The 16,220-nt window shown below is 38.6% G+C and overlaps 1 protein-coding gene across 2 annotated transcripts; it reads right to left on the reverse strand.

Annotated features, from left to right (window-relative positions):
* Window positions 1–6,968: 6,968 nt before the first annotated feature.
* On the reverse strand, window positions 6,969–11,672 carry LOC117509453 (putative nuclease HARBI1). 2 transcript variants are annotated; one of them, XM_034169151.1, is made up of 4 exons: window positions 11,619–11,672; window positions 10,642–10,778; window positions 9,713–9,757; window positions 6,969–9,610 (listed from the first exon to the last, which is right to left on the reverse strand). In XM_034169151.1, the coding sequence occupies exon 4, from the start codon at window positions 9,076–9,078 to the stop codon at window positions 8,020–8,022; it is 1,059 nt and encodes a 352-aa protein (XP_034025042.1). In that variant the 5' UTR covers window positions 9,079–9,610; window positions 9,713–9,757; window positions 10,642–10,778; window positions 11,619–11,672; the 3' UTR covers window positions 6,969–8,019. The 2 variants fall into 2 exon arrangements, with proteins under 2 accessions (XP_034025042.1, XP_034025040.1); XM_034169149.1 differs by having other exon boundaries at window positions 11,558–11,666.
* Between the last annotated feature and the right edge of the window lie 4,548 nt (window positions 11,673–16,220).

Genomic DNA, 16,220 nt, shown 5'->3' on the forward strand with positions numbered 1-16,220 from the left:
CGTATTACCTTTGAAGCGCACTACCGCCACCTATAAAGGAGGGGTGGAAAAACATACAAAATTCTGTTTGCCACATGTCCTCGGAACACATTTAAAGGATTATAGGGGGCAAGTAAACAAGAGAAAAATTACTTGCATGTTTGTCACATCATCATCAGGTTTGTGCATCATAACTATCATAATCACTCGTGGTTGGATTGTGTTTAAATGTAATTAGGATGGGTTAAATGCAGAGGACAAATTTCACTGTTTGTATGTGTATTTATGTACAATGACAAATAAAGCTCTATTCTGTTCTATGTACAGTCTTTGATCATAACAGTTTTATAAAATTATTTAGAGATAAACTCACTGACCAATTTCTTTTTTTTAAGTAGGTAGATATGCATGACTAAACTCAGTCACATGGGGTGTGCAGCCAGTACACTGAGTGTCGGTCCCAAGCCTGGATAAATGAGCAGGGTTGCATCAGGAAGGGCATCCAGTATAACAAAGAGCCAACCCAATCATGAAGACTAAAACTCGAATTTCCATAATGGGCCGGTCGAGGCCTGGGTTAACAACAACCACCACCGGTGCCGTTGCCCAACAAGGTGTCGGCGGAAATTGGGCTGTTGCTGGGTGAAGAATAAGAAGAGGAGGTGAAAGTGTCCAGAGACAGCAGGAGAAGATGAAAACTAGAAGGGCAAAAGTGAGAGTTGGACCTTTAAATGTCAGCAGTATGACTGGAAAAGGGAGAGAGCTGACTGATATGATGGAGAGGAGAAAGGTAGACATACTGTGTGTGGAAGAGACCAAATGTAAGGGAAGTAAGAGCAGGAGCATAAGTGGTGGGTTCAAGTTGTATCATTGTGTGGATAGGAATAGAAATGGTGTTGGGGTCATTTTAAAGGAAGAGTATGTTAAGAGTGTGTTGGAGGTGAAGCAAGTGTCTGACAGGGTGATGAGTGTGAAGTTGGAAATTGAAGGGATGATGATGAATATCATCAGCGCATATGCCCCACAGGTAGGTTGTGAGATGAAGGAGAAAGAAGATTTCTAGAGTGCATTTAATTGAGGTGGTGGAAAGTGTGCCCAAGTATGAAAGGTGATAGCAGCAGACTTCAATGGGCATGTTGGTGAAGGGAACAGAGATGATGAAGAAGTAATGGGTAGATACGGTATCAAGGACAGGAATGTGGAAGGACAGATGGTGGTTGATTTTGCTAAAAGGATGGAAATGGCTGTAGTGAATACCTACTTTAAGAAAAGGGAGGAGCACAGGGTGACATGTAAGAGTGGAGGAAGGTGCACACAGGTGGACTACATTCTTTGTAGGAGATGCAAGCGAAAATAATTCCGACTGTAAGGTGGTGTCAGGAGAGAGTGTAGCAAGACAGCATAGGACGGTGGATTGTGAGTTTAGAGGTAAAGAAGAAGAGAGTGAGAGCTCAGCTTTCACCATCTGATCCTTTATTGAACTCTGATTCTCTTCCTCTTATTCATCTCTAAAGTCATCTGACGGTCACGGGTAAAAGCCCACAGGACTCCTGGTAGTATTTTTCGTATTTTACAATAATTTCATGTATTTTACAAACTTTAAACCCTAACAAAACATGACAGAATGATGCTACCACCACCATGCTTGACAGTTGGTACAGTGTTCTTAGGTTTGAAAGCCTCACCTTTACTAATCTTGTCATTGTGTCCAAATCGCCAAATCTTTGTCTCTTCTGTCCATGTGGGTAGCTTTAAATCTCAGCCTAGCTTGAAAGTGTCGATTTTGGAGCAGGAACTTCTTTCTTAGTTGACTCTCGAAGTCCATGCTGATGTGAAACTCACTTCACTGTGGACAGTGATGCTGGTGTTCCATCAGTTTCTAGTTCATGGTAGGGCTGAGCCCTGATGGTTCCTGGGTTGTTCCTGAACATCATAACCAATTTCCTCTAATCTCAGCATGACAGTTTGGGTCTTCTTCTAGACCTTGGCAAAGTGGTGACACATTGGACAAACTCGTACTTGCGTACAGTTGTTTGAACTGATGATCTTGGTATCTGTAGTTGATTAGAAATGGCTCCAAGAGACCTTCCCAGCTTGTGTCAATCTACAATTCTCCTTCTTGGATCTTCACTGAGTTCCTTGGACTTTCCCATTTTTTCTGAGTATTGGTCAGTCCAATGAGTGCTGTCAAACACATAATTTTTAAGCTGACAAAGAGAAACTATCAGTCATAATCAGTCACAATCATGAATGAGTTCATAGACCTTCACCTTGTCATGTTGAAGACAATGTAGAACCTTCAGCACCACATCTTTAAAGATTTAAGTGAATCTATGAGACTGTATGTATAATTTTGACCCTGTATGGATTTGAGAAGATCCAAAATAAATTCAAACTGGTGCACTCAATTCTCAGTTTTTAAATTTGTTCATGATGTATGCTGTACAATCATTACACCGTGGCAAAAGAACAGTTCAAAGACATTAAAAGCAAAAAATTACCACTGACAGTTTACGCCGCATTGAAACCCAAACAGCAACAGAATCAATTTTAGCATAAAACTCCAATGGGAGTTCACACCATACAAACCAACATTTTTCCTCATTGCACGCATTGAGTTAAAACTTCATTATTCTACCTAGTATTTTTATTGCCTATAGTGTATATATAGCGCCAGCAATTTTAAAATGATACAAGCCCCGTAAATTATATTTTCCCTCTCTCTCAGTAAAAAATTCTTGAATTCTAAAGGGCACTTGTTTATTTTTCACTTTGTACACCAATTGAACAGTTTTGAACAAAATCATATTGTGAAGATTTAATATTTGAGATTATTGAACAATGTGTTGGTGTGGTCTCGATAACCTGCATTATGAATTGTTCTTAATGCTCTTTTTTGAAGAATGAATAATGGTTGCACTGTAGTTTTGCCTCAAACCTCAGCACAGTAAGTCAGGTAGGGTGCAACCAATGAACAATACAAAATATGTAGTGCTCTGCAATGAAGAACATGCTTTGCTTTATTTAATACTGCAATACTCTTTGATACCTTCTTATGAACATGTTGAATAAGAGCTTTCAAATTAATTATTTCATCAGTAATGACACCTAAAAACTTATTTTCTTTGACACACTCTTTATTTACCCCTTGTATATTTAACTGTATTTGTATGTTTTTTTTTTATAATTTCCTTAATAATTTAGTTTTTGACAAATTTAATGATAATTTGTTAATATCAAACCATCCGTTTATCATTTCAGTTCCTAAATCAGATAATTGTTGCAGATTTTCTCCTGAGCAAAACAGGTTTGTGTCATCTGCAAAGAGAACTGCTTTAAACAGATCTGAAACTTTACAAAACTCGTTGATGTATAAAATAAATAATTTTGGTCTCAATACCCCATGGAAGCCCACAAGTGATGTTCAGACATGAGGCACAATAGTCCCTGAGTTTAACAAACTGCTTCCGGTTTTCTAAGTAACTTTTAATCCAACTCAGAGCCACCCCTCTGATCCCATACAGTTCCAACTTTTGAAATATGTTGTGATCAACTGTGTCAAAAGCCTTTCTTAGGTCAATAAATAAACCTAATGCTATTTCCCTTTGGTCCACATGTTTATTGATCACTTCTATTGAATTGAGCAATGCCAGTGCAGTGGACCTTTTTGCTCTAAAACCATATTGACTTTCATCAAGCAAGTTGTGTCGTTCTATAAATAAATCCAGTCTGCTGTTATAAAGTTTTTCCAATATCTTTGTGACAATAGAGACACAGGCCTGTAGTTGTTAAAAGGATGCTTGCTACCAGATTTAAATAAAGGCATCACTTTTGCCACTTTCATATCGTTAGAACAATTCGTTTGAATGATTTATTAAAAATATAATGGTTTTGCGATTTCAGTAATTATTTGCTTTAGTAAGGACATATGTACCTCATTATGAGCCGCTGACTTTTTACTTTTACATGTACTAACTACATTAATAATTTCCCTTTCATCTATTGGGCCAAGAAACATTGTGTGCGGATTCCTGGCGATTAATTGCTGATTTTCCCATGGGCTGTGTGGAATGTCAGCTGCCAGACCTGGCCCAACATTAGCAAAAAAATTTATTGAAACTATTCATTACTTGGCTCATGTTATATTCATCTTTGTTGTTATAAGTAAAGTATGTTGGGTAGTTATTTGATTTGGGTTTATTTGCTCTAACACTATTCAGTATTTTCCATGTTTCCTTTATGTTGTTTTTATTATCGTTTAGTATTTTTTCAAAGTATGATTTTTTTTACAGTTCCGCATAATAGTTGTTAGTTTATTTTTATAGTCCTTATATTTAATCTCTGCCTCTCTTGATTTACTTTAAATGAATTCTATAGCATATTTTTCTTCTTACAAGCCTTTTGAAGACCTTTTGTCATCCATGGGTTAATTTTATATTTATTATTTTATTATACTATATAATTAGACAATTTTTGTTGTATATATTGAGAAATATGTTTTCAAATTCAGAATATGCTAAATTCGCATCTTGCTTTTCATAAATGGGATTCCAATCCTGTAAATCATTTTTTTAAAGCAGCGATAGCTTCTTCAGATTGCAGGCGCTTGCAATATTGTATTTTCTCAGTACATTTTTTATTGAAATTTAGATCAGTTACTATAAAAATTGGGAAATGGTTACCAATATCATTAATTAACAAGCCACTTAATGTTTTGGTATCGATATCATTTGTAAATATATTATCAATGAGAGTAGCTGAATGTGAAGTGATTCTTGAAGGCCTAGTAATTTTTGGATATAATTTTAAACTGTACATTGTATTAACGAAATCCTCTGTCACTTTATGCTGATACGGATTTAAGAGATCAATATTTATATCTCCACAGACAAATACTCGTTTATTACCCATCTGTGAAAAAAAAAAAAGAGAAAAAAAAATTTCTCTGTCCAATTTTGAAACTCTTCAATCATAGAGCCAGGAGCTCTATATATCAATCAATCAATCAATTTTTTTTATATAGCGCCAAATCACAACAAACAGTTGCCCCAAGGCGCTTTATATTGTAAGGCAAGGCCATACAATAATTATGTAAAACCCCAACGGTCAAAACGACCCCCTGTGAGCAAGCACTTGGCTACAGTGGGAAGGAAAAACTCCCTTTTAACAGGAAGAAACCTCCAGCAGAACCAGGCTCAGGGAGGGGCAGTCTTCTGCTGGGACTGGTTGGGGCTGAGGGAGAGAACCAGGAAAAAGACATGCTGTGGAGGGGAGCAGAGATCGATCACTAATGATTAAATGCAGAGTGGTGCATACAGAGCAAAAAGAGAAAGAAACAGTGCATCATGGGAACCCCCCAGCAGTCTACGTCTATAGCAGCATAACTAAGGGATGGTTCAGGGTCACCTGATCCAGCCCTAACTATAAGCTTTAGCAAAAAGGAAAGTTTTAAGCCTAATCTTAAAAGTAGAGAGGGTGTCTGTCTCCCTGATCTGAATTGGGAGCTGGTTCCACAGGAGAGGAGCCTGCCTATATGCAGCTAATAATTATATTTTTACTTTTTTCCATACCTATTTCGATTGTGATGGATTTTCCACTGCCATTGTCATTTGATCTTTAATTTTGTAGTCAAGCCTTTTGTCAACATACAAAGCCACTCCTCCTCCTCTATTTTGTCTATTCAGATGATTGAATTCATCACCCTCTGCAAGCCAAGTTTCCGTTATAGCAATTATACTGAAGGGTTGACAAAATTGTTTAAATAGTCTTTGATACTCCCCAAATTTTTGTAGACTCCTATTATTAAAATGGATTATTTATAATTTTCCTTCATTTGTAATGCAGTTATTGTATTGTTCCTCTGTATAATACTGACAGTTACTATCTGTGAGGGAATAGAAATGATTGTCTGGATCTATCTCATACTCCAGATCCTGTATATGATGCTCAGTATACTGAAAAGGTAATTCCAGACTCTCATAACCATTTATCATCTCAATTATACTATTACTGTTCAGAAGCACCGATGAGTTTTATTCATATTTTACCAATTCCTCCATGCTTCTGAACAGCAACACTTTGGCGTCTTCTGGGCACCTGTTCAATTTAATGAATACTTTAGTTTGTAGTCCATGTGTTTTGAATTTATTAGAGAGAGAGAGAGAGAGAAATACATAGACATGAAAGCACTCTATGGTACCACATTGTGAGATATATATGTATATATGTGTGTGTGTACTGTAGTGTCATGTTGATGTTTGTGTTCAGACAAAATAAAAACCAGATGTTATTCCTGCTTCACTTTCATTTATTGTATTCCAGGATTCATATGTGAATTTATAAAGCTGTGATTATCTACAGTATGAACAATCTCCAATACCATCATATTTAAAACATACAAGCTTATTTTCATTCAAATTGACCGTCAGCTCATTGCACCCTACAAACACCTGCATTTACACAAAATTACCACACTGGTAATTACTGCATCTTTCTGGCTCACTATTAACCACTATACTGAGAATCATGTTAACGAGGTGATGTGCAATTAACAGAACTGAAAAATTAATTCATTCAAACCTGAGAAAGAAGAGCAGATCAATTTGCATCTTCCACAGTTCACCATTCAAATCCAGCACGTCACATTATTTACTGAAAAAAAGACATTTAATTCTTTTTTTCTTTTTTACATGATAAGACATCACAAAAACATTGATAGAATGGAACTCCAAATTTTGTATGCAAATAACCTCCAAACGGGGCTTACATTCCTCTCTTGGTTGTTTTTTGACACCAGTATTAGTAAGAAGAAAGAAAGAAAAAACAAAACAAGTGTGGATCCAATTTGGTCAGTAATTTTTGTTGTTACCTGTATTTAAAACACACACACACACACACACACACACACACACACACACACACACACACACACACACACACACACACACACACACACACACACACACACACACACACACACACACACACACACACACACACAAAACTGATGTACAGTCTGATGTACCTTTGAACATCAGACTGGACTTGTGTACACCTTCACATGACGTTCTGCCACTGTGTGAAGTTGAGTGGTTAAAGTGTTAGGGCTTGAGAGCAGAGGATTCTTGGTTCAAATCCCCCATCAGTCCACAAAAATGACTTCAATGTGTGCAGTTAACGCACTGAGCTTCTGATTCTGATGGAAAAGTGATATTTAAAAGCAAACCATTCAATTAAATCACCTCGCGGTTTTAGAGTTGCATTAACAAAGTTCATAGACGGATGGAGACAATGATTCCTGCAGCCCCCCCCCCCCCCCCCCCCCCCAGCCCTGTCCAAGGTTCTGCGTCACTGCAATTAACATTTTTGTATTTTCAACATTTTATATCAGGTTCACACAAAAATCCAGTTGACCTAAAACACACTTTCCAAGTATTAATATGGAAATAAGCGGCTGGGCTTAAGGACCCGTCTACTGTTACCGAGTGCCCCCCCCCCCCCCCTTTTTTTAATGTAACCTAACAGTGTCCACACGATGTGCTACTGATCTGCTGTAAAACAAAATGAGTAAAACGAGCAGAAAATGTGCTCAAGTCACTGTCTGCACTTTTGGCTGTGTTCATGACATCACTTCCTGGTCTGTCTCTATCCTGTAATAACCAAGATAGCTCAGAGGACGATGATGATGATGACTCGCCACTCTATGCTTCCCTTCTCTTGCCAGGTGCAGCGCCAAGTTGCTGCACTCAGTTCCTGTGCAACAGGACACTCAGTGCCCTATCTTGACAATCTGTAGCGTGGGTTAATTTGGGGCGTGTCCAAGCTCATGTTATCACTACAGGCTGACAAAGGTGTTGCCACTTAATTCGATACAGGTGTGGTTTGGGCATGATGAACTAATGAATCACAGTGGCACCTGTCATCACTACCAGTTGATCCGTTGCTACTGAGATGGCGACCACAGAAGCGGCTGAACACGCATCCAAACTAAAGCGTACCTAAACACTGAAATCCCTTCACAAAGTCAACGTGCTAATCAGGCTACAGCTGAAGCAGCTCCTCTGCTAGCTCATCTCTTTGTGCCACAGCTTCTACCGGAAAATTGGAGTTCACTGGCATCTGCACCTGCAGTTCAGCATCCCACCTTCTTAAGTCCTCTATGTTGTCTTCATTTATGTCCAGGAGGCATCCATGACGCATGGCGATGTTGTGCAACACACAACACGCCACGAAGAACGACCCCACCTTCCGAGGGCTGTACTGCAACGTTCCGGCCGTCTTTCTCAAACACTGAAAACGCATTTTCAGCATTCCAAGCGTTCTCCTTATGACAGCGTGTGCTTTCGCATGTTTACGATTGAAGGAAATATTGCGCACCGTTGCTGGCTTAAGATACGGTGTCATTAGCCAAGTCTTTAACGGATAGTCACTGTCGCCTAACAGCCACCCTTCAACGTGCGGGTTCCCCTGGAACACTGCAGGAATGGCAGACTTGGTTAGTATGAAGGAGTCGTGGCACGATGCAGGATAGTTTGCAAAGACGTACGTGACATTACATGACGCATCGCTAATCACCTGGATGTTTATGGAATGGGTCCCCTTACGATTCACGTACACCAGCGCGTTCTCTGATGGGCCGCGCAGTTGCACGTGCGTGCAATCTATCACACCCAGCACTCCAGGGAACCCAAATTTAGCCATGAACTCCTGCTTAACTGCTTCTTGGCTGGCAGGGGATACAGGGAATTTGATGAAGTTCTTCGCATGTGCAACTAGGCTAACTGTAACTGCGCGTATGGCCAAACTGACGGTAGACTGTGACATACCTCCAATAGAACTAAGGGGATGCTGGAAGGAACCGGTGGCAAAGAAATACAGCGCAGCCGTTACTTTGACAGCAACGGGCAGAGCGTATGGACAGCTGGGAGTGGCCTCCAAATCATCTGCGAGAAGATGGCACAAGTATGTTACAGCCTGTCGGGATAACTGCAGCTTACTGCGGCATTCAGCCTCCGATAAGGACAAGTAGGTGGTCCATGGCCGGTGGACCCTCTGCCGCCGCCGCCGCCTCTCGATCCTCTGAGCCAACAACAGCTCCATGTGACTGTGGAACACACCCTGCTGAAGTGATGAGGAGATCAAGATGCAAATGAATATTGCGCTGTGTAAAAGGAAAAAAATAACAAAACCCCTAGGTCAATACTACTAATGACACTTGCGTTGCCCCAGGTAGAAGACAGGGCCCCCTGTTTATTCTGGTGCCATAAAATTTAAGCTCAGTTTCCCCACAGAATAACACTTGTAATTGCATAGAATGAAGCAGTTCAAACAAGAAAACTATAAACACACAATCACATTTGCAAACAAAGAGTTTAGCTTCTCCCGTATCGAAAATTAAAACATGCGGCACATATGAGCATGGCAGACATTGTTCAAGATCTCTGAGGTCTCGGTTACTGATTTGTTCAAGCTGTTATTTTGCCATCACCTAAAGCGAAAACACAATAACAATGTGCAAGGCACTAATTGTAAAGGGAAAAACTCTTCTATCACATGTTTGCAGCAACCCTGCATTGAGACATTTGTGCAGAGGTCCGGGTCTTGGTCTCAGGTCTGTGTACGAGGATCAACTCTGTGGAGAGATGAGGTTTGATCAACAACAGGGGGGAGACACAGCTCAAATTTATCCTCCTCTCACCCAAACACAGTTGATCAGAGTCAAGAACACTCTCACCTGCTCAAGGTGTACATCATCTGACCAGGATCATCTGCGAGCACCCTGTAACATCAAACAACAAAGGGTTCTGCTTTTAAAACGTGGCTTAGGAAACCAGAAATGTACAGACTCTGCAACACAAGACCCACATCCAAGTACGAATCAAGAATTATTGCAGGATGATTGTGAGGAAAGAATTAAAGACTGGCTGAAGTTTTCCCATCTGCCTACTTGCACTACGGCTCTGTAAATAACGCTATGATTCATCATTTATTTATTCTACAACCGTATTCTATAACCATCTTCTCATTGTGCAAGATGTCTTCAAATTACTTTCCGCAAATTATTCCAAAATCTAAAGATGTCTGTCAGTAGAGATAGCTGTTGACAAGCCATTTAAGCCTGTTTACATCAGTTTAAAGTACTTTATTACAGGTTTTTAAAAACACAAATCATGACAAAGGGTTCAACCATTAATTTGTGTAGAACACAAAAAAAGAAAAAAAAAGCTGCAATCATGCCGTCTAATTTATCCACAATCGAAGCAGTTGATATTTGCCATACAACCTTTTAAAGGCCGTAGTCATAAAAAAAGAAGAGTGCTCCCTAAAATTTTGGATAAACATTTTTTTCCCTCTGTCAGCAGGAATAGCTGTTGGACAGTTTGTGTTAAATGGAATGGGGGGGGGATCAGATCAGTTGTTTTGCATCAAGAGTTTAACACTATTTGAGTGATGTTTTAGCACACATGGGTGACTGCTAATTCTTGCTCTTAATTAATTATCTGAACTATTAATGGGTTATGCAAATACAAATAGTTAAGCATTTTTCTGCTGACTGAATAACTGATCCACACTAACGAATTGAACTGAATCTCAAATTTTAATACAAATATCAACTGAAATCCATCAAAAGATCTTATGCAAAACCCTGGAACACATCCTTACTCATCTTCCCAGTTGTAGAAGGCTCGGTCCTGGTAGAACATAGAGATGAACAGCCACAGACTTATCGTCTCCACCCAGAAGATGACAAACAGGAACCACAATGACGACAGCAGCACTTCACACAACATCCTGCAGTTCTGTGGCCAGTCAGTCAGAGGACACAAGTCAGATCATCTTCCTAAAGACTGTTTGACACACTATATTTTGACCCACTCCCCTCCTTTTGAAATTACCTTCTCCTACACCTGCAGTCACTTAGTTTTTGAGAACAGAAGACTGCAGACAGGTGTAATAATAACAACAATGTAAACGAAGTCTAAGACACAGTAAGTGATTTTGAAACGTTCATCATCAATCCCTTGACTGGCTGTAAAAGTGATGATTTGTCTTAGATTACCTGTTTCTATACAGGTTCTGAAAGTGGAGGGATTGTGTGTAAAAATGGCTGTAATATGTAAATAGTTCAAACCTCTTGAATTAAATAACTGACTTCAAGCACATCTTGTTTCAACTCCACTGTGGCTGTGTAAAGCCACAATTTCAAAATCCGTCATTGTCCAAATTAATTATGGTTCATTTATAAAGACGTTTGATCCTAAAGTCTCACATTCCTTATTTTTTTTAAATAACTTTTTGTTAATCAGATTTATCAAAGTGCTAATTTCAGCTAATGCTAGCTGGATTAGCAAACACGTAGTACGAACTCGATGCTAACTAACTAGCGACTACACTGATAGTTTCGATGCTGGTCACGTAATATCCAAAATTTATCAACTTTTACGAACGTAAATCCCGCGTGAACAAAACAATGCTACTTGTTTTGTCACCGATGTCAACTATTATGCTCATTAAAAACATTTCACGAACGCCGTGAAATATTACCACGCATTTTAAAGTCATTTTTAAATACACTTACTAAAACAAGAGAGCCATTTCTCCCCAAAATAAAGATTTTTCTTTTAAATATTTACACACACTTCTTCATTGTTGTCCTTTCTTCTACGTGGTTATTTTTTAGGGCAGTTTCATCTGAAAGCACATTGCATTAGCGCCACCTGCCGGAACATCTCGCCACTTAAATGTTGTAATGTAAATGTTTTGCTTCTCTGCTGTGGCTTCTTTTGTTCAATATTCCCATTTACAGACTGCTTTCCTCCAAAATATGCATTTAATCCAGATTTAACCTGTTTTACAGAACATTAAGGAAAAGTCCCCTTTTCTCTCTCTTTTAAAATGGTGTCATAAAAAAAAGGAATTTCTTCACTACCTCAGTATTCAAATAAAGCATTCGTAATTGCTAATATGATCAAAATTCGCATTGCCTGGAATCAATTTGGAATTTTGACCCTTGTAGGTGAAAAAACCAGCAACAAGTTGCCATGGCACACACTTTCTGCAGTGATACCGTATGTTACACCAACATGTTGGAGCTGAAAAAATAAGACCGTCAACTAGAAGTGCCACAAAAACTAATTAAATAAAAAACACATAGGTGCCCAGAGGTCCTGATGAACCCCAAAATTCACATTCATCAGGATTCACCACTCAGTGAGATACAGGCTTAAGGGTTTGCTGGACATCTGCTGGACAGGTAAGACAGACAGGCCTGTGTCAGCAAACATCTGTTTTATAATGTATTTCCAATGATTGAGTGGGGAGACTATGTTATAATGCCTTTATTAGACAACCCCCCCCCCCCCTTTTTTTTTTTTTTCTGGAAATTAGAAATTGTGTGAGTTTCCACTTTCTATTGAATGGGTCATGTAGTTCAAACTTCATAGTTGTCAAATCCAAGCACAAACCTGCTATATTTGTCACAGAAACCCTCCAAAATACACTTTGCCAGCAATAAAACTATAGCTGTCATTTTGCATTATACATATACACAACATGCAAAAACAAAGGAACTGTATGACTGGGTTTCAACAAGTAAATTTTAATTTTGAATAATAATCACAAGGGGCTACACCCTTAATGTCAACAAGGCATTGCAGCCTATGTGCCCTGCTATTGGATTACTTCCTAATAGGAGCCACTAAAACACAAGGTGAGTTTACAGATTTATGCAAGAGTCACATTTTCAGAATATTGACAAGATGGTATCAAAATGCAACTCATTTTCTCCTGTTGCATTGAGTGATTCTAATAATCATGGCAAAAACCTATTTAAACTATAATTCATGGTGACATTCAATTATACCTGCATTAATGGTGGATGTCCACCAGGTGGTGATAGCGCTCCATTTCAAGAACCTTGAGTACAAGCTGTTGTAGGACATGACGACGAACTTGTTACTTATAGAGGCAGATGTGCATATTTGTGGTCCAAGAAAGAAAAAGGGGTGGGGAGAAACAGAAAAATATACTAGAATTACTTTATTACAGCTGATTTCTTTTCAATATCCCTCTGCCAACACAACAGTAAGTATAATACAAACAAAATAGTAGATCTGATCTTTAATAGTCTTGTGAATATTTTTTTTTATTTTTTACACAATTTAAACTTACTTTTAGTACTTTTACCATCTTTTACGTAATCTCTCAGACATTCAATAATAACTTCTACCATCTATACAATTTAATACAGGTTATGAGTTGTAGTGGTAATGTGCCAAACAATACTAACAAAATGCAAACTTTTCATCATCTGCCTGTCACCATACCAACTATTCAAGCCTTTATACATCGCTGCGAGACGAGAACCTACTTGTTTTGATGCTTCACACATGCCATCAGCTTAATGACAGGAAGAACTGTGGAACTGAAACAACACACAGCTCTCTGGGTTTGGCAACTCAGACATGGCAGTGTTTGACCGTGAGAAGCACACCATTCGGTGTTGCAGATTCTCTCTCGGTACCCTCATAAACATTCAGTCAGTAGGACAAAATGTAACATCAAAATAATATTGTATTTAAAAAAAAAAATGAAAACCAGGTTGACAGAGAGGTCTGACAATGAACAAACCCCTCACACAAAGCAGTGACATGAAGGTTAACACAAAGCGCAAAGTTGGCATATACACGAGGTTTGGTTGGCCTAACATTCAACTCTTGGCCGTGACCTTTCACAAAGATCCCAGTAAGCGTAAAGACATTCCCCTCTTACTGAATATTAACATGAAAAAAAAAACTTGAATATATAACCTCTTGTATTACAGTAGCAGGAGCTATTTACTTGGCATTAAAAATTGAGTCTTTTTAACAAAACTCTAACTTGCATACCGTACATTTTTAGTAGGACACACGTGAAAAAATTCAAATCCCACCTCTAAAAAAAAAAACAGCATTTTTTGTGTCCTCAGGTGTGACAGGAACATATCACCAGATTAGTATTCACAAAGAGCCCTAGTCTGGAGAGGTTGTGGCTCCGAATTGTAGTGTAACAAAGCAAACTGTCACCGTGCGAGCAGGCAAAGAACCTGCAATGAAACCGCTGAAATGACCAGCCGCAATTTGTGCTTTCTCAATACAATCTGAATGCAAATGTTTTCACCCCACCCCATTTAGTTATCATTTAAAACACAAATTTAAATGTTTTAGGCTGTTTTATATCATTACCCCACCCTGCAAAAAAACCCAAAACAAAACAAAAACAAATCTTTCAAAAGTGAAAAATAATGTACATTAAAAGCTCCAATAGTTTTAAACCACTGGGATAATTTCTGCATATTAAAAAAAATAAAAATTTAATAAAGTTTAAGGAAAACAGTTCAGGCTTCTTAAAATAAAAAAGATGATATAGATATTAGTTGTTGCATGTTTTAACAGTGCAAAGCCTGCTGTCATGGTCACGACATGCAACATGTAAAAGAGCACTCCTTCATAACTGACAAAATAAGCAGTTTTTAAAAATCATTTTAGTGTTACATTTTGAAGTAAATTTGTTTTCACCAACATCTTGCATGCTGGTTTGTTAGCAGTATTACTTGAGAATACGTACTTGCTCTAACCTGGAAACCAAAATCAATCCATTTTAGGAATGATCAGCAATAATTTCTGAGGCTGTATATTCAGCTAAAAAAAATTTTAAAATGCAACCAATATTTATGAGGCTTGGCAAACATGATGAGCTTATCTGAGAATAAAGGCCACATTTTAGGTGGATCACGATGAATAATGTTTGAAGTAGAGTCACATCAAATGAAAGTGAAATGTTTGGAAATTGATTCATAAGATTACAGTGACAACAGAAACTATTTACACCAAACTCTGAGCAACGTTTGTAACCAACTCAGGATAGAAACCATTCAATATTGGTGCAAATCCTCTACAAAGAAGACGACGGAAGCAGAAGAACAACAGGAAGAAGGAAAAAGAACAAGAGAAAGGAGAAAGCAAAAGAAGATCAAGAGGAAGAGGGAAGAAGACGGAGAAAGAAAAAGACGACGAGCAAATTTTTCTGTCTCTGCTTCAATTTAAAGCCACTACATGATGGTACATACAAGCATCTACTGTCATGTTTCAGATTCAGGGGTTAACCCTCAGGGGTCTGAGAGCATTTTTTGGACAGTTCACTCGCCTGGCATAAACTGTTTAAACAAGTCTCCCTGCATCCCACAATCAAGGACAACCTGTACTTTCAAAATATATATGCTATAGTTGTGTTATGTAAGTAATAAAGGTTTATAATCAGAAATAAAAGGAAAAAGTAAAGCAGAAAATAATTTTCCACACACATTTATTCAAAACTACAGTGAGGAAAATAAGTATTTGAACACCCTGCAGTTTTGCAAGTTCTCCCACTTAAGAAATCATGGAGAGGTCTGAAATTTTCATCTTAGGTGCATGTCCACTGTTAGAGACATAATCTAAAATAATAATAATAATAATCTGGAAAACACAATGTATGATTTTTTTTTTAAATAATTTATTTGTATGTTACTGCTGCAAATAAGTATTTGAACACCTGTGAAAATCAATGTTAATATTTGGTATGTTTCTTGTAGTTTTTCACCAGGTTTGCACACACTGCAGCATGGATTTTGGTCCACTCTTCCATACAGATCTTTCAGGTTTGGAGTTTCAGCTCCCTCCAAAGATTTTCTATTGAGTTCAGGTCTGGAGACTGGCCAGGCCACTCCAGGATCTTGAAATGCTTCTTACGGAGCCCCTCCTTAGTTGCCCTGGCTGTGTGTTTGGAGTCATTGTCATGCTGGAAGACCCAGCCATGACCCATCTTCAATGCTCTTACTGAGGGAAGGAGGTTGTTTGCCAAAATCTTGTAATACATGACCCCATCCATCCTCCCTTCAATACAGTGCAGTCGTCCTGTCCCCTTTGCAGAACAGCACCCCCAGAGTATGATGTTTCCACCCCCATGCTTCACGGTTGGGATGGTTTTCTTGGGGTTGTTCTCATCCTCTAAACATGGTAAGTAGAGTTGATTCCAAAAAGCTCTATTCTGGTCTCATCTGACCACATGACCTTCTCCCATGCCTCCTGGATCATCCAGATGGTCACTGGTGAACTTCAAACAGGCCTGGACATGTGCTGGCTTGAGCAGGGGGACCTTGCTGCCCTGCAGGATTTTAAACCATGACAGCATCATGTGTTACTAATGTAATCTTTGTGACTGTG

This window comes from Thalassophryne amazonica, chromosome 4 (assembly GCF_902500255.1).
Source record: "Thalassophryne amazonica chromosome 4, fThaAma1.1, whole genome shotgun sequence".
In the NCBI taxonomy this organism is placed as follows: domain Eukaryota; kingdom Metazoa; phylum Chordata; class Actinopteri; order Batrachoidiformes; family Batrachoididae; genus Thalassophryne; species Thalassophryne amazonica.